This window comes from Pieris brassicae, chromosome 9 (genome assembly GCF_905147105.1).
Source record: "Pieris brassicae chromosome 9, ilPieBrab1.1, whole genome shotgun sequence".
NCBI classification, from domain to species: Eukaryota; Metazoa; Arthropoda; class Insecta; order Lepidoptera; family Pieridae; genus Pieris; species Pieris brassicae.
In genome coordinates this window covers 5,867,224-5,885,693 of record NC_059673.1, presented here as the reverse complement: position 1 = coordinate 5,885,693, position 18,470 = coordinate 5,867,224, and the positions used below count along the sequence as shown (strand labels likewise).

The window sequence follows — 18,470 nt, the reverse complement described above, 5'->3', positions numbered from 1 at the left end:
GTAACGTGCACCGTCTTATATGCGTGGAATCTTTATCTAAATTATATGAGCATTGTATCAAAACTGAGATAGGCAGTCGATAAAAATGACAGCTACAAGACCTTCCCAACTAAACTGCAATCACGCCATCACTTAAGAAACACAAATCATAATAAACATCATCCAAGTCTAAAGTTATGAGATACACACTTATATATGTATGACGTAGAAAGCGGGAGAGCCTCGAACCGGTTCAACATCACATGAATACACGCATTCGAGCATCCAATCAAATAAGGTCTATGTCAGTCTTGATACGCTTTCCCAGTTCGATCTCAATAAAATATTCAGAAGCAAAAATTATAACGCCTATTTAATTCAACGGGTAAGCGATAAAAGCTAAGCTTTTACAAAGACGTACTACGTGAAGAAGAGTTTCTCATAACTGTTGAAGATGTTTGTTGGCATGACTGTCCACTGCACTCAGTGATTTTTGTTATAAAGTTTTATTGACATTTATTGCAAATATATGTAAAATGAGATAATAAGGGTTATAGCTATCTCTCGAGTAGTTTGGGATCCATAAATCTTCGTTATTATTAATTAATGAAAAATACTCAAAATAACTGGTATAAAATCATAATTTTAAAGAACAAAATTACAAATTCGCATTTTTTGACAAGTTACATTGAACGTAGCATATTTCTAATAATATTTGTAATAATATTATTCATTTGAAATTATTACACTGTATCCATATCAGACAAATGTTCTTAGATTTGATTAGAAACGCAAAGAACTCTCTCTTCGTAACACTAGATTTTCCAATTCAATGCACGACTGAGAACTGATATATATTGTCGTGGAGTGACAAACAATGCTAGATAATATCTTGAGATACTTTTCTCGTTCTGGATGCGTAAAACTTTATGCCAAACTAATCTCTCCTTTGCGTTATGGTAACTTACCTGGAACTTTAAAAAAATTGTATCACAACTATACCGAAAACGTATGTAGGTTAAGGCCCAATACGTTGACAAATTTTGTGGAACACAAATAGGACAATATTGATAAAATTTTAAGAGCCTGGGGCCTTATCAGTTGCGTTAAAATGCATTAGACGACGCAACGGGTTCAAACGAACTTTGATTTAACATTAAGTTCTTTCAAAGTGCACCTCCCTCGACCAATAAATTTGTTGATAAAAACGAAACGGTTATAAGTTAAAAAGCATCCGACCACGGCGGTAGATCGGCAATTTTGCTTTCAATATTTGTTTTGCATTCCGAAACGGATAAGAGCACAACGAACTGTATACAAGTGTTAAAATTTTGTAATTTGTTACAGTCATCTAATATGATTTTGTTTTGCTGGTCTGAACTTATAAAAAATAAGAATTCTACGCAAACAGAATTGATATTTATGCTATCAATTTATACATATAAATTAGTCTAAGTATACGTTAAGACATGTATCTATTCGTCTCTTTCTAACAAATTATGTTTTTCTGTGAAGAAAAGAGTCAAAACAATATAATAAATACTGCTGATTTTTAGTAGGATATTCAGTTAATATGCTAATTTTAAAGTGGATTATAAATAAATGAGTAAAACTGTAAGGATTTTAAATATTTCCAACTCTGACTAGTAATTCGTATATTAAATTTGCCAAGACTGGCAGTACTCGTTCCACAACTGAGCGTTTTTTAAGGCAGTTTTTTCCGCGCACCACCACTTTGGAAACAGCTGCCCACTGAAATATTTCCGAACCAAATCGACTAAGGGTCCTTCAAGAAAAGAGCGTACCAATTCTCAAAAGGCCCGCAACGCACACGCGAGCCCGCTATCATTGTTTGTGTTCCAAACAACAAAAACCCATGTTCTGTTTAAAAAATTGCGGTTCACAAAATTCTCTATATTTATATCAACATAAAAATACAAGATTAATCTTAAACGCAAACGCAAGTAATACAAAGACATCCATCAAAATACAGCAAGGGAACAAACCTAGCGTTAACTGAGGATTAAGCGTATTACATAGACAGAGGACTATTAGTATTGGCGTGAAATAATGAAAGCTATTTCACAGTATACGTAACTTGTACGTTCATTAAGTTGAGTGTCGATGCCCGCGCCGGAGGAGCACGTTGCATAAATCAGACGAGGGAATGCTGCTTGGCGCCCTAATGCGCTTTCGATGTCAGTTGATAGTCCACCCTTCAACTGCCTCCAATCCTTTGGAATCCCCCGAAGCGCAGGAGATTTGAAATTCATTCTAATTTTAAATATGTCCTTTTGATTAATAAATAAACAAGAAAGCTTTTAAGTATCGATGTATTAGATTTAAGTCAAATTCTATGGTTACTAATAGAAATAAAACAGTTATTTTTAACTTAATCTAATTATATATTTGCTGTTATTTTTTTGTTTTTTTTTTTTTTGTTTGTTATAATGATCCTCTAGGATCCCATATAAAGCCTCACCTAAATTTTAACATACAAGGAATGTTTTACTGGTATGTTAAAAATTGAGATCCCACAAATAAAGGATTTTTAAAACAATATTTATTTATAGGCAAATATATAGATTCCATCCTTATATTTAAATAAATTATCAGATGTACGTGACGTAATGTTTCCTCCCGTTATTCCCGAAATTATAGAAATATCGAGCGTTGTTAAAAGTTTAATCAGGAAGAAGAAATACAAACTTTAATAACAGAAAAAAATATTTCACACCAAGGTTAAAAACAGGTGATTATTTCCTAAGGATATTTAAATCTGATCCAATGAAATAAAATCGGAATATCGAAATAACGGACGTGTGAAGTGACACTCGAACACTTTGCGGTCAACAGCCTTTAGTGAATTTAGTTATTTGAATGGTATCACCAAAATATGCAGATTCGCAGTCCCATCAAGTCAATATAAATTCGAGAATATTTTGCGACACTTATTAACACGCGTTTTGAATTGTGGTATTTGAGGTAATTTAAATTTTGAGGATAAAATTGTGAGCCAATACCATTAACATCAAAATATATGATACAGTGCTAGGGCCTTGATTTATTAAGTTTTGTTAACCAGATTTAAGCGCGCTTATTACGATTATTAAATTTGATAAAATTATAAAATAAACTCGTCGTTTGACTTTTTAGAAACAAATACTTTTACTATTAAATCGCGTTTAATACTATTTTATAAATAAACGTCATTTTTCCCCCTAACTGATAAATAAATGCCTTTAAGTTTAAGAGACCCATTAAACGGTATTTATTTTTTTCACTGATGAACCGAATTCAACGTTGAGAGAGATTTAAACAAATGTCAAAATTAAAAAACCTTGAGCCAGACAAGATAGCGGATGTTTAAGATTACTTGTGTAGAATTATTTGTTATTTGCAATGTTTTAAATAATGGATGTCTCCTTGATTGTATGGCTAAGACAATTTTATGTTAATTAGAACTTGGTCAGTTCTAAGAAAAGTTTATTAATTCAAAAGCTATATTTTATCGGCTTTTAAACTTTGTTTAGTGGTTGACATTTGTGTAAAAAACACTTAACTAAACCTTAATACTGTAATAGATAACAAGAATTAAACTAAGAACATAACACCAACCAAGAACACATAAAAACAAATTAAGAAAACATAGAACCTAAATGTTTGAACAATATATGAATAATGCGAATTTATAAGGTGTGCAATAAATAAGACTGCAGTTTGTCATTAAACTCCCATCGTTTGGCACAAGTGTACTAAAGTTAGTATGTTGATGTTTTTGTTATGAGATGTAATAATTTTAATTGAATGACATTATTAGATTTTGAAGTGAGGAGGAATTGTGGTTTAGATTATTAATGTATTTGCATCGTATAAAGTTTCTGAGGTTTGTTTTATTATTATTAAAATAATGTATGAAAATTTAAATAAAAAATATTCAAACTATTTAGTAAGATTTTTTATTGAGAAGGATTATAAAAGTTTCTTAGTGTGTATATTTTTTAAAATAAAAGCATCGATATATGTAATTATATTAATAACTATAATTATTAAGGCACCTTTGAATACGTGTGTCAAGTTTAAACAATTTTAAACAAATGCTAATTTACTTTAATTATAAGCGAAGCCGTAATCGATAACTAGATTATAATATTTTTTATACGAATCGGCAGATATAAATACTTTTAGTTTCATGTTTGCGATTAAAAATTCAAATTAAATTATAAACTAAAACCAATGTTTCACATAATCTTCGAAAGGTTTCAGAGCGAATGTTGAGATATCGTCGCGAGACGCACCTTATCGTTAATTTAGAGTCCTCGATTAGAGTCCCCAGCCAACATACACTAACGAGCTTTCGTTTTAAATTTATTTTTCTTTTGAAAAGTAAAATGTTTTGTCTCCTATTCATTATATTTTGGTTGTGCATTTTCTAAGCAATAAAACTGAAACGTACAATTGTCATTGATTTATCCTCAATTAAATTAAATATGTAAAAGTGTATTTCTTACACTTTCACACAACCGGTAGAAAATGGAAACTTCTATAAATAGCCGAAAAAGCAGATCTCACATCAGTGTCAATAGAAATTAATAGTATCTACAAATATTAAAAGACTTACCTTGGTAGTTGTAGACTTTAATGGAGACCCAGAGGACACAGCACACACCTCCACTTCATATTTTTCTATCCCTGCTTCACGGTCAAGTGGTACCGCTGTAGATAATATGCCTAATGAAGAGTCTATGTCAAATAATCTGTCTACTTGTCTTCCGTCACCCGTAACATTCACTATATAATATTCTAGTCCCGATTTATAATTGTTTGTCATATTAAGAATAGCAGTTCCAGCTGGTTCATTTTCGGCAACAGAAACGGACACCGCGTTTGTCCACGTTATACCTTGCAGCTCAGTCCCACCCATTATGAGAGTTAGATAAGTCTCCGTGCTCCTTTGCTCACTCAAAACAGCCTCATCTGTAGCTTTTATAACAAGATTCCATCGGGCTTCCGGTGATGCAGGTGGATAACGAAGACTCAAAGCACCATTACTTCTATGCAAGTCGAACATATCGTTTCCACCATGGATGAGTTTATATGTAACAAGGCCGTTTGTACCTGAATCAAGATCTCTAGCAAGGACATTCATAATAAATATACCTCGCCCAGCACTTCTCCCTAATCTTTCTGAATTTACAAAGGCAGCATTCATAGACACAAAAACAGGCGCATTGTCATTTATATCCTCAACTATAACGGTCACCAATTTTTCAGCGGAAAGTCTTGCAGATTGCGGCTCCGCCCTATCGTATGCTACAACTGTTATTCTAAATGTATCAACACTTTCTCTATCTATAGGTAATAACGTATGTATAACTCCAGTAACATTGTTTATAGCAAAATGCCGATTCCCATTATTGGGTTCCTGATGAATAATAGAATACCATACTTTTCCATTTAGTCCAGAGTCAGGGTCTTCAGCTGTAACTGTTACTATAGGAGTATGTCTAGGGATACCTTCTCTTATCTGTCGGACAATTGCAGTGTTGGTAAAAACTGGTGCGTTATCATTGGCGTCAATTACATTAACAGTAAATGATATACTTGATGATAAACTTGGGCTTCCATTATCCATTACTGTGATATTTAAAACATACATCGTCAAATCTTCATAATCTAAATGTTTGTGTAAAAACAACTCTCCAGAATAACTATCTATAAAGAATGTTTCCTTTCTATTTCCAGATGATATGGAATATTGCAATTCGTTGTTAATTCCCAAATCTGCATCGTTCGCATGAAATTGTATAATTTTCTTATTGATTGGTTCTGTTTCTAATACGGACACTTTTAAATCTGTTTGACTAAATACTGGTACATTGTCATTTTCATCTAAAACATTGACGGTAATTGTCGTAGTGGCTGAAAGACGAACAGTTTGGCCAGAATCGTGAGCCATTACTAAAAGCTTGTAATGATCCAAAGTTTCACGGTCCAATGGCCTGTTAATAAATAACTGCCCTGTAGCTTCATCAAGAATAAACTTTTTCATATCATCACCTCCAATAAGTCTATAGTAAATATCACCGTTTAGTCCTTCATCAGCATCAGTTGAATATATTCTTGTAACCGATGCCCCAACGCTAGCTCCTTCAGATATTTCTACAGCATATGGAGTATGCGTGAAAGTAGGTGCGTTATCATTCACGTCAGTTATATAAATTGTCACTCGCACTGAATCAGAAAGTTTAATTTTTCCATTGTCACTTACGGTCACAGTTAATGTTATATAGTTCTGACCTGTAACTTGTGATAGGCTTTCTCGATCAAAAGATCTAAGAGTTTTTATGAATCCATTTCTTGAATCTATCCTAAAGTCATTTTGAGCAATAGGTAAGCTAAATGTTAGTTCTGCATTACGTCCTATATCTTTGTCAATGGCTGTTAACTTTCCAACAAATGTATCCGGTGGCTCATTTTCTTTTATCTTAAATACAAATGTTGTATTTGTAAATTGTGGACTATTATCATTCTCATCTAAAACATGAACCACTACAGGTACTTGTGATGATCGGGGAGGAGCACCATTATCACGAGCAATAATAGTAAGTGAATAGTAATCTTTCTCTTCTCTGTCCAGAAGACTTTTTACGTAAAGATACCCATCTGGAAATATTCCAAATTTTCCATCTGTATTTCCTTCGGTGATAATATAAGATATTTGACCATTTGGACCTAAGTCTGCATCGGAAGCTGAAATAGCAAAAAATCTTGTGTTAACGAGTGTAGATTCCAATAAAGATGTTTCGTAAGATGTATGGTCAAACACTGGAGTATGGTCATTTACATCATCAATTATTGCTATAACATTGTATTTAGTAGCAAGTGCAGGTTTTCCATGATCTGTGGCAGTCACTTCTATAGATAAGGTAGACCCAGGTTCATTTGTAATAGCTTTATTCAAATAAATTACTCCCGTAGTTTCAGATATTCGAAAGCTGTTATCTGAATTATAGCTCAAAGCATAAGATATAGTTCTATTTGATCCGGAATCTCGGTCTATAGCTCGAGCAAAATAAACCTCTTGTCCCACAGCCATATTTTCAGCAATGTGTATTTCATCTTTACCTTCAATAAAAGTAGGATAATTATCGTTAACATCTAAAACAGATATATTAACTGTTGTAAAACCATATGCAAGACCGCTTTTAGCCATAACCTTGAGGTGATATGTAACCTTCTCTTCTCGGTCAACTGTAGACTCTGCACTTATGGTCCCAGTGTTTTCGTTTATCTTAAATACTCGTTTTGGGTCACCTTCGATAATATAGTAAAAAATTTCATCACTCGTTTTCCTTACACTGACTCGTCCAACAAAACGATTTATCTTATGCTTCGAAATTCCTTCATTTTCCACAATTTTAAAATTATAGCCCCCATATTTATCAAAGTCCAAATTTTTTCGCTGCGACTTCCTTATAATTTCTACAATAGCATCTTCGGCCGACCTTCTATTCCCTTTATCTTTACAAGAAACTTTCAATGAATAAATTGTCTTCGAGGCTTTACTAAAATCTTTTTGTAGGATTATATTACCAGACGAGGGTTCAATATCAAAATAACCATCACCTCCACTTTCTATTGAGTAAATTATTTTTGCGTTATCTCCATCATCTTCATCAAAGGCTTTCACTTGAATAACAGTTGATCCTAGAGGTAAATCTCCTGATATATCTGTAACGTATCTTAGCGGATAAAAATAAGGATCATTATCGTTAACATCAAGAACTTGTAACAACACTGTAGCTGTTGAAGACTGAGGCGGAAAGCCTTGATCTTTAGCAATAACTTGAATTTCGTACGTTGATATTTTTTCTCTATCCAGTTCAACAATTGCACTTAACTGACCAGTTATGTGATCAAGTACAAATGTCTTAGGATATTTCCTTTCAATACTTGGAGGTAAATAATACGACACAGATCCATTGGTCCCTTGATCATAATCAGAAGCTGTAAGGATCAATATTTCTTTGACTGGTATTATATTTTCTGCTAACGATGCGTTTATTTGTGTTTGAGGAAATGTAGGAGCTTCATCATTTTCGTCAAGAATAGTTACTTTAAGTCTAGTATAAGCCCACTTTGGATTTGGACCTCCATCTCGTGCGGATACATTTAATTCAACTGATCCTTGTATCTCACGATCCAACAATGACTTAGTGGTCACTAACCCAGTTATATGATCTATAAAGAACCACTGTTGTTGATTTCCGTCATAAAAATCGTAATAGATTTCAGCATTTACACCAGTATCTTCATCGGTTGCCGTTATACCGGCAACGTATGTTCCAGGAGGTGCAAGTTCACTTAAAACAGTCGTATATTCAGATTTTTCAAAAACAGGTTCATGATCATTCACGTCATTTACATGTATAACCAGAAACGCAGTAGCTGTTCGAGGAGGAATTCCTTTATCAGTCGCCACTACCGTTAAATTATATTTACTTATCTCTTCTCTATCTAATATACCATTAACATGTACAATATAGACACTACTGGAATTTTCTAGACGAAAGTGATTAAGTTCATTCCCTGATATTATACTTATGCTTGTGATACCATTTAATCCTGCATCCGCATCTGTAACTGTAATAGCTGCAACCAGTGATCCATTTTTTGCATTCTCATCGACTGTGGCAAAATTAGCAGTGGAGGGTACGTATGTAAATGTTATCACTGGATCGTGGTCATTTGCATCTATAAGATTAACAGTCACATACGATCGGGCATCTTGACGAGGTACACCGTGGTCTTTTGCAATTACAGTAAGTACACAAGTCATATTACAGGTTGTATTACTGCAATATTGAGGGCAACTAAGTTTTTTAGTTGTTGTAATTACTCCTGATTCAGGATCAACAGCAAATTGTTTTTCTGTGTCAGTTACTTCGTAAGTAATTTTACTATTGTCCCCAAGATCACTGTCAGTTGCAGTTACTTTAAGTACTGTAGTGCCAGGTGGTACACTTTCATTCAATGAGACAGAAAAATCACTTTGATCAAAAATAGGGGGGTTATCATTTACATCTAAAATTGACACATTTACTTGTAAATAACCATATTTTGGAGGAGAACCACCATCCCGAGCAGAGATATTCAATACATAAAAATCGTTTGTTTCTCTATCAAGTTTCCCTGTGGTTTCTAAGTGAAGATAAGAAGTCTGACCGCTAGGATTTACAGTTACGTTTAGACGAAACTTTCCTTCATTATCTCCATCAATAATTCTATAATCATTAGCGATTCCATTCTCACCTAAATCTTTATCAGTAGCTGCATCCAAAAGAAGTTTAGTTCCTGGAGAAGCGCTTTCAGAAAAAGCCACTGCAATACTGGGTTCAGGGAATTCTGGTAAATTATCATTTACATCAGTAACTCTTATCCGCACTTCGATAGGATATGTAGGCTGACTAGATAAGACAACAAATGCGTAGCGATCTACACTTTCTCTATCTAGAATAGTATTAGTTTTAATTTCACCTGACAATGGATCGAGAGCAAATTCTTTCGGAGATTCATTAAAGCGATATGTAAAACCAGGTTTTATAGGTATTCTGCCTACAACTGTTCCTATGGGCTGAGCTTCAGGCACACGTAGATCTACACCGGTGTCAACTGCACGAGATTGCATTTGCTCGGCGGCGGCGCCAGCGCCCGCGCTGGTAATCAGCGCCAGCGCTAACAGCACCACGTGCCACCGCCCCATTACGGTCATGATTCCGATAAAAACATTGCCGGGTCTGTTCCTCTCCAGTTAAAGTCTTATGAATCACAATAAACTATTATATCGTTAGCACAAAGTTGCGCCAGCACTCGTCTCAGGTATGCAACATGGCCGCGACGACCTGCCCGGGCAGGAATATCTCACGGAGAGTGCGACTTGCCGTTGCGCCTACGCCGTCACATTCATTAGTAAACACACGTGACACACAGTAAATACACTAGTCTAACGACTGAAATAACGTTCACTGTTAATATTAATCACAATCCGTTATATCACAAAGTAATCCTGTTTTGATAGCAATCCTTAAGCGCACGAATAAAGTTTAAGCACAGTATCCAAGGCACAAACGCGGCAAGCTCAGCATGCAGGCGACATAAGAGCCGACACGGTACTGGCCGGCGGAGGCTTTCACGCCGCCCCGCGGCCCTCCTCGCGTTGCGTCGACCCCTCCCCGCAGCTTTTAAAGCTCCGGGCTGTGGAGAATGATGATATAGAGATAATGGCCGCCTAAGAATTTTACTATTTATTGTTCGATACCACAGCCATCCGCCGTTCTGAGAATGAGCTTAGTATTCTCAGGTAAACTTTTAAATGTAACTTTTTCCATGTTGAAGTTATAACTGTAGAGTATATATTTGTTTGTAATGATTCCTATAAAAAACTGTAAACTATAATAATTTATTATAGTACTTTTTAAACTTAACATATTTTTTATTAATTAATAAAAATAACGATTAGATATTAATGATTTTAGAATGGATAACAATATTTTATTTCGTTATTATAACTACAGTCAGCGCGTTGAAGTCTTTTCCAAACAATATTCAACGCTACAGTAGTCAGCGCTTATTTCTTAAATTATGTACTGTGTGATATAATCTCGGGATCTCAAGGGTTAGTCTGTTTTTCGGTAATTATTTGATACATTTATATAATAAGAATAGTTAATATATATAATTGTAATGATCGACGGGAATACGATAAAATTAGAATTGTTTAATTTATGTACGTTTTTTTTAATCAAATTGATTTTGATGATGTTAGGGTACAATGATTTGTAACTTCCATTACGTATTCACAATTCGGTTGTATTCTTATTTCTTAAACAATATATTTGTATTACAATTTCAATCATTATTAATTAATTACGAAGATTGCTATTGATTACGGTTATTTGTTTGTTCCATAACATTTAAATTTTACTTAAACAATCATGTGTATAACAGAGACATCTAGCGGTTCAGTGGGCAAATAACGCTAAAGCTTCAAGTGTCATTAGCGACTTGGACGCTTTTAAAGCTTCAGTATAATTTAAGCTACCATAGATGTCGTGTGAAAAATAGTTACTACCAAAGACTGTATAAGACTTATATCTATAGTAAATAAGATACTGATTTGTAATGTAATCGGTTGTTTTATAAACACATCATTATATGAGAGATCACTCTCATTTTCTTGTTTACTATAATGTATCAACATTATAGTAAACAAGAAAATTATTTATTATGTATGGATCCCCAGCATATTACACAAGATTTTTTATAGGCTCTATATTATTAAATGCAAACACCTGCGAAACATTTCTAAAATTATAAATAGAAACAAAATAAGGTATATCTCAAGGCCACAAAAACACATTATTTCTTTAAATTATTAAGGTCGAAAAAATCGAATAATTTCCGGGAAATCCCTAAAAACAGCCCTTTTCTATTTCCCATACAAACGTTTTCTAGAGTCAATTTATTGAATAGCAATAAAGTTCAAATAAAGTTGAAATATTAAATTACAAGCACTCACTGTTGTCTAAGCAATGTAGGTGTGTTACTAACGTCAAAGAGTCTATTTGCACTTTATTATCGCTGCACAAAGTTCAAATTCAATCATATCTAAATCATATTCAAAGTGTGCGTGTTGCGTAGGAGGATTTTGTCGCGTTCCGAAACTCAACAAAAGTGACAATATCGCGAACCCGACCAAATTGAATAGTCAAAATTTTTAATAGCTATAGATCATTAGTACTAATTTTTATTTTGGTTGGCTTCGCGATATTATTTATTTTATTTTAGTTTCGGCATGCAACGTTTTCACGTCATTACATCTGTCAAACAAATCGCGTTAAAAAAGGGTTTAATTTTTGAATTATTAATTTAATATCCCTATCTGTGCAAAATTATTTAAATACATACCTACTAATAGGAAAATGTCCCAGTCGGGGTTATTTAGTGGGTCACAGAAGAGTGGCCAAAGTTCGTGGAAGCGAAGATATTTTGGTCACCCGAGCTGAACCTCACACATCACCCTATCATCAGGGTGACGGTTCTGTTCAGAAGAATTTTTTGCGCCGACTATAAAATTGGTAGGAACACAAAAATGCCACATTTAAAATCTTTTTGACAGAACGAAGTCTGTCGGGTCCGCTAGTCATTCTATCAATATTATCCTCTTAATGGTTGTAAATTGTGTACGTATGCTGTCCTAGAGGTTAACCGGACGATCTTTAACCTTTAAAGTCTGATCGGGAAGTTTGAAGTTACCACATTTCTTCTATTTGTACCATTTTTCATAGCAATTACTTAGCAGATACTGGGTTCGATTCGAAATAATATTTGTTTAGAATTTTGTCACACAAAACAAGTAATCTTTGATTACAATCGAAACAGTAGCATATACTGTCGTATTGAACGGGTCACAGTAATTTAAACACGAAAAAACGACGAAGCGTAACAAATTTCAAAACTTCCAATTAATTGTTGCCTCAAACTTTGTTAAACAGTATTGTTGCTTTTACATTTGAAAATGAATCCTGATAAATGTTGACGAAGTTTCTTGGAAGTATGATTCTGAAATCTAACTAATCTAACATTTTTCATATTAAATTTTTACCTTATTTGCGTCTTGGTATAGAAGAAAGTGCACTTCAAAATATAATTTAGTTAGGAACATGTATTAAAGTCAGAAAAAAATGTTTATAAATTTACATTTACTGTGCATTTAAGCGTAATCATAGAATGAGAAAGCCTGGCAATAGATAGATGTTATAGCGATTAATTTTTTTATTTACACTTTGTTGCAATAATACAGAAATACAGTACAATTAAAATAGTTAAATAAAAAGGAGAAATCTCTACCAAGCAACCACTTTAAGAAAAGAAAATATTAATAATTAGGATAAAATATTTATTTACCTAGTCATTTACATCCTTTGCTTACTTTAACGATTCTTAATATTCTGCTAGAACATCATGTTCGTTATATGAAGTCCTGTATTGAAATTCTTTGTTTACTCGTAAACCAAAGACAATATTACAAAGAAACAGTATGCTAGTGATAGAAATGCATAAACAAAATACTTTTCTACATTAAAGCGAATAATTATAATAGTTAAGTAAAGTTTATATTAAAAACTAGCAGCGAACTTCGTATCGCCTTGATGATTTTTTACTCTTTTAAGAAGCTACATACCATTATTTGGTTATGCTGCCCTATAGACTCGCTTTTCTGGAATTAAAATTTAATTACTAAATATATATATATATATATATATATATATGTGTGTATGTATTTATTTACTTTATTAAAATGAAACGTGATTTTAGATGGTTTGGTTGGTTTGTTCACAGAACAGGGCTCAAGGGCAGGAGGTTCATGTGATACCGCCGCCCAGGAACACTTACAATACCAGAAGACTTGCGTTGCCGTCTTAAGAATTGGTACGCTCTGTTCTTGTTTGTTAGCAAAACTGCTTGTTGGGCAGAGAAGCAGTTGTACTTCTTTACAAATACTTGAAGTAATCAATGACTAAACCCACGAAATTCAAAGACAACAATATTATAGATATACGAAATTTTGATACATTTTACCATATAATTTTCATAATTTAATTGTTAACGTGGCGATATATTCTGCGAGTAAGACGTGTATGATACACGGAGTTATAGATAATAGTCACAGTAGGATACATAAAAATACATTTTTCATTACTAACGCCACAGACAAAGTCTTTCTTTTGGTGGGATATAAATAGCCTGTTTTGAATACTACATCTATTGGTATCACTTGTTGCTTGAAAGCTTTGACGTCACTACCCCCAACTCGCCGATTGTTCAAGGGGGACCGCGCCCCCTCAGTGGGCTGTACTGACGTAAAGACTCACATTCATGAATGGAAAGAGCCCTGGACATATATACTTTAGTTTTACGTATTAATAATATATCATTTTACAGCAATTTAAAGGGACTTCAAGCACTAATTCTGAAAATTGTTTCAGAGAATGTCTAATGTTTTATTGTGAAATAAATGAGCCTCGCCTACACAATTCTTGTTACTCCGTAACTTTGTGTGGGTTTTATTAATAACCTAAGTTTTTTCTCTAACATGTTAGAATTGAAGCTTAAAATCCAGTCATTTTATACGAGAGTGGGCCGTAGGAGATGCACCTGATGTTATGTGATCCCGTCACCCGTGGACACTCTTGTCAGTACGTTGCCCGCTTTTCAAGAATTGGTACGCTCTTGTCTTGAAGGAACTGTATAACATTTAGTAAAATAATAATACCATTAATAACAAAGGTCTTATCGTTCTAAATTGATATTGAGCGTTTTCGTTATGATATCTATAAATAATCAAGTGTTATCGCTACGTTAGTAACTATGCAGTATCAAAATAACTTTAATTCGATACAAAATCGATACTATAATAACCGAAACCGTATTCCCTAGCATGAAATGGTATATTTCTCAATACGAGCACCTTGAAGGAATATATTAGAAATGTTTTATATGAACTCTATTCCCTGTTACTGAAATTCAACACTATCTTAAAAAGAGTCAACACCTTCAACAATTTTATCGACTAAATCTGTCTCACTTCCGGCATTTTGATTGGAAATAATTCACCTGATCTAGGTAAGGTGGGCTAAATTATTTGTAATTTGCAACGACTTAAAGGCGCCACCCGGTTATTGAACCCATATTTCTGACTTGCAACCTGACGTTGCACTTAGACTGCAACGAAAAACCGATATCTCCCTCCGACCTACCCCATCGGAGAATCCGCAAGCTGTTACCAACTAAATTTATGCTTCCCACTGTGTAATAGTTACTAGACAGTTACGGCACGATCATATTATTGACTTCAGACATAGCCTATAATATGGTCGTTCAACAGAGAAATTCATAAGAACGAACACAAGTTTCTCATAATCGGATGATAATCACAAAATTGATGACTACGTTAAGCGAGAGTTACTACATACTACGATTCAGAAGCTGGGGAAAAAAGAAAAATATAACACTTTATTTCTAGAATTTACCAAACCTTTAATTATAATTGTGACTCAATTGTTATAACACTATATTCTGATTAATATTTTATAAAAGACAAAAGAAAAATTAATGAAATCTCAAAGAGGATAACGGAAATAACGTACAAATATTGCTTAATATGGCTTTATAACAACAGCCAACAGCCTGTTCATCATTGTACGTTCTTGTTAAATGCCATTGATAACATTAGCGATAAAAAAAATATAAATAGATTTAACTGTTGTTCCAAATACAAATAGGTATTTACCAAAAATAGTAACGAGTTTTAGTAAGATGAATAATCTGTGGGTACGATCGATAACAAAGAGGTCGGGGTTAGGGCGCAATTGTGGTATGAGTGCCCCCATGGGGGGTAAACGTAGGGGGATTCATTGAGAACGTGTAGGCGGTGCGCGTGGGCGACAAGCTTATAAAGCTCTGCGACCCACCCCGGCCATGTAGTCTCTTTCCGACCTTTGAATGCAAAAAGTGAACTGTGTGACAATGTGCAATCTTTTGGCTGGACTGAGGTAAGATTTTTTAGCTATTAACAGCCCAAATTTAATTATTTTAATAGTAACTTAAATAAATGAAAATGCGGTTAAAAAATCTAGTTACAAAATCTCTACATATATTAAGGGTAAAAAAATATATAATTGTTTCAAACAAATTAATTTGTTTTGTAGAATGTGGGCGGTCTTCTTGTGCTATTTATTAGCCGAAGTTAAGACATATCCCATGCAAGGATGGCCTGTATATGCACCAGAACCCAGAGATTATAATGAAGATGACTATTATTACTCGCCTAAGGTCCAATACTACTATGACGCTCCAGCTGTCAACCCCCCTGAAGTGTACGGTCAAGTTCCGTATTCATACATGTACGATCCATACGGGCATTTTGCTAAAGATCTTCCGAACATAGACGATGAACGCTTTTCAGCTCTACCAATAGGACAAGAAACGTGGTACGAAAGTGATTCTAACTCCCGCTGGCGCTCGAATAACGAAATTGATGACGTCAATGCAGCTTTCCTAGACAACCTTATCCTTACGCAAATGGCTCGAGACGCGCAAAGGCGGCGTGAAAACGCCCGTGCTGCTTTTTCTAACGTCGATTACGAAGAAAAAGACAATGAAGATGAAGATGTTAGAGAATTAAAAGCACTGGCAGGAAAGCCCATGTACCACGTACCCAAGACGGTCCCCAGATTTGATGACGATGAGGACGATGATTACGAAGGTGACGACTCTGATAGCTTTATAAACTGGAACGGCAACAAAAGGAGCATAACCACAGAGGCACCCCAAACGACGACATTTACACCTATAGCTCAAAACGCAGGTCAAAAAGAAGTCGTGATGCCTCGCCCCGCACAGAAAACTCATCATTTTAATATCCAGTCAAAATTCGACCAAAATAAGCGATCTATTCCATTGTACAACGCATTTCCTCGATTTGAAGATATAAATAATGTAAGTATTTATTTGACTAAATTATATTAAGATGAATGGCTATGTGATAATACAGGTATTGGTAGAGATTGTGAAACCCCGAAGTCTAAAAATAGCTTAGCCTGGCCGGGGGAGGTGGGTGACACAGCGCGCTAGAGGCCGGGTCAATCAGGGCTGGGTGGGGGACGAAGCATCGATATAAGCTCGGATCTCCCTCTCAACTAACCTATTTCAAACTGTCACATATGAATGAATTGCAACGGAAATTTATATTCTCCCTTCTTTGCAGGACTCAACGAAAACAAAAAGAATTGGCAAGCGCTTTGTAGCTAGTGATTCGGACCTCGTTGTCGAATTAAGGGGCCTAAAACATCGTATCGCAACTTAAATAATTTCGCATTGAATCGCCAACTTACTTATATGAGACTGAATTAATTTAGCATTGTAGATATACGACAGTGACCTGACACTTCTTAAAACTCAATAAAAATCCAAAAAAAAAGTAGAATGTATAGCCGTTAACATATAACTGAAAACTTTGTGTTAATAATAATAATCTTCTATGTAAATTTGAATTTCTTTCTGACGTTAATTTTAATTTCCACCAACTTTGAATTGGTTTGATTCGTAGATGTATGGGAAAATGATCGTACAAAGAAGACTATACATAAGTGCGTTAGAGGAGATAAATGTGAATTATGAAAACTATAGTTTATTTAAATATGAGAACCCTTCACAAGGCAGCTAATAATTGCACAAAACTGTGCGTTTGTAAATAATTTAGGTACTGATTGTCTTAGAATTAGATAGAAGGTTATAATATAATCTAATTTTTGTATACTACGTATTACTACTTTTTGAACTTTTTATTGCATAAGTAATTCATTTATGCTATCTGATTAAACAATATAAAATGGCGTCCACGCGATACTTTCTGCTATCATAACGAATTTCTTGAGAACAGGAATTACATGGAATGTAAATCATCATCAACAAAATGTAAAAGCCATTGCTACAGTTAACTATGTATACTACCACATAGCTGGTGCTATAAACTTATTTTGTTACGTACCTATTACGGTCTAAGCAGACAATACCAGAGATCTTTTTGCGAAGCAAAACAAAATGTTATTATATTTAAAAAAAAACTTTATCGTGTATAAGATGGAAGTGATTCTCTTGTTTGGAAGAGGATTAGGTGATATTTTAGCTTTACAGCTTCATGTCTAACACAGTGAGTCTATAAGACATTTTTATAGAAAACAAAAGTATAGTAACGCAAAAACTGCATGCAATTTCAATATACCAATTTGTAAATATTTCACCCTTTTCCTAACCTGTATGTTAGTAACTTTTGTATTACACTTTTATATGTTCTATTGTCGTTAATGACTTATCTTTCTAAAGTACATATCTGATTATTATAACGTCACAATTCAAGGCGAAATAGTGTCAGCCGGAGTTAGTATAGATAGTGAATTAGAGTCACAATGTATTTATAGTTCAAATTAAACCATTTATTTAATGTAATCTCCATTCTTACTTTACCATTTGTAATTTGCTTTTTATTAATGCCTCATTCAAATTTAATATAAGACTTGAGTGAATGTAGGAAGTGAATGCTCTATCGAAACGAATTTTCGCGTAAATGGCTCAATTTGTGTATATAGATTGATCATTATCCATCAATCTATATTTTAAATATGTCTGTTTCCATTAATTTGAAGATACTAGACAATTTATTCATACGTATTGTATCTACGTAATGTTATAATGTATCTCATGAAAAGGAATTAAAATATTTCAATGTGAACTGTTATTATTTTGTCCTGATACTCCTCCGTTAATAAAAATTTTCCGTTTCTTATTCGTTACAATTAAGGTTTCCCACTTTTCAATAAAACTAGTTTTACAGTAATACAATGTACGTATATAATAATTATTTAAAT

The 18,470-nt window shown here is 34.0% G+C and overlaps 2 protein-coding genes across 2 annotated transcripts in view; one reads left to right on the top strand and one right to left on the bottom strand.

Moving 5' to 3' along the window:
* The window catches only part of LOC123714002 (cadherin-related tumor suppressor), an 85,366-nt gene extending 75,257 nt beyond the window's left edge, over positions 1-10,109 (bottom strand). Inside the window, exon 1 of the mRNA XM_045667983.1 lies at positions 4,601-10,109. Coding sequence (XP_045523939.1) covers positions 4,601-9,754 — 5,154 coding nt within the window. The 5' untranslated portion in view covers positions 9,755-10,109. The remainder of the gene's footprint in view (positions 1-4,600) is intronic.
* A 5,437-nt stretch (positions 10,110-15,546) lies between these two features.
* LOC123714222 lies at positions 15,547-18,249 on the top strand. The gene is made up of 3 exons (XM_045668416.1): positions 15,547-15,596; positions 15,753-16,542; positions 16,811-18,249. The coding sequence occupies exons 1-3, from the start codon at positions 15,547-15,549 to the stop codon at positions 16,907-16,909; spliced, it is 939 nt and encodes a 312-aa protein (XP_045524372.1). The 3' UTR covers positions 16,910-18,249.
* The last annotated feature ends 221 nt before the right edge of the window (positions 18,250-18,470 follow it).

Excerpts from the sequence above, each read along its gene's own strand:
- LOC123714222 (XM_045668416.1), top strand. The coding sequence starts at position 15,547 with ATGCAAAAAGTGAACTGTGTGACAATGTGCAATCTTTTGGCTGGACTG. Across the intron at positions 15,597-15,752 it reads AATCTTTTGGCTGGACTGAG|AATGTGGGCGGTCTTCTTGT; the intron begins GTAAGATTTTTT and ends TTTGTTTTGTAG. Across the intron at positions 16,543-16,810 it reads GATTTGAAGATATAAATAAT|GACTCAACGAAAACAAAAAG; the intron begins GTAAGTATTTAT and ends CCTTCTTTGCAG.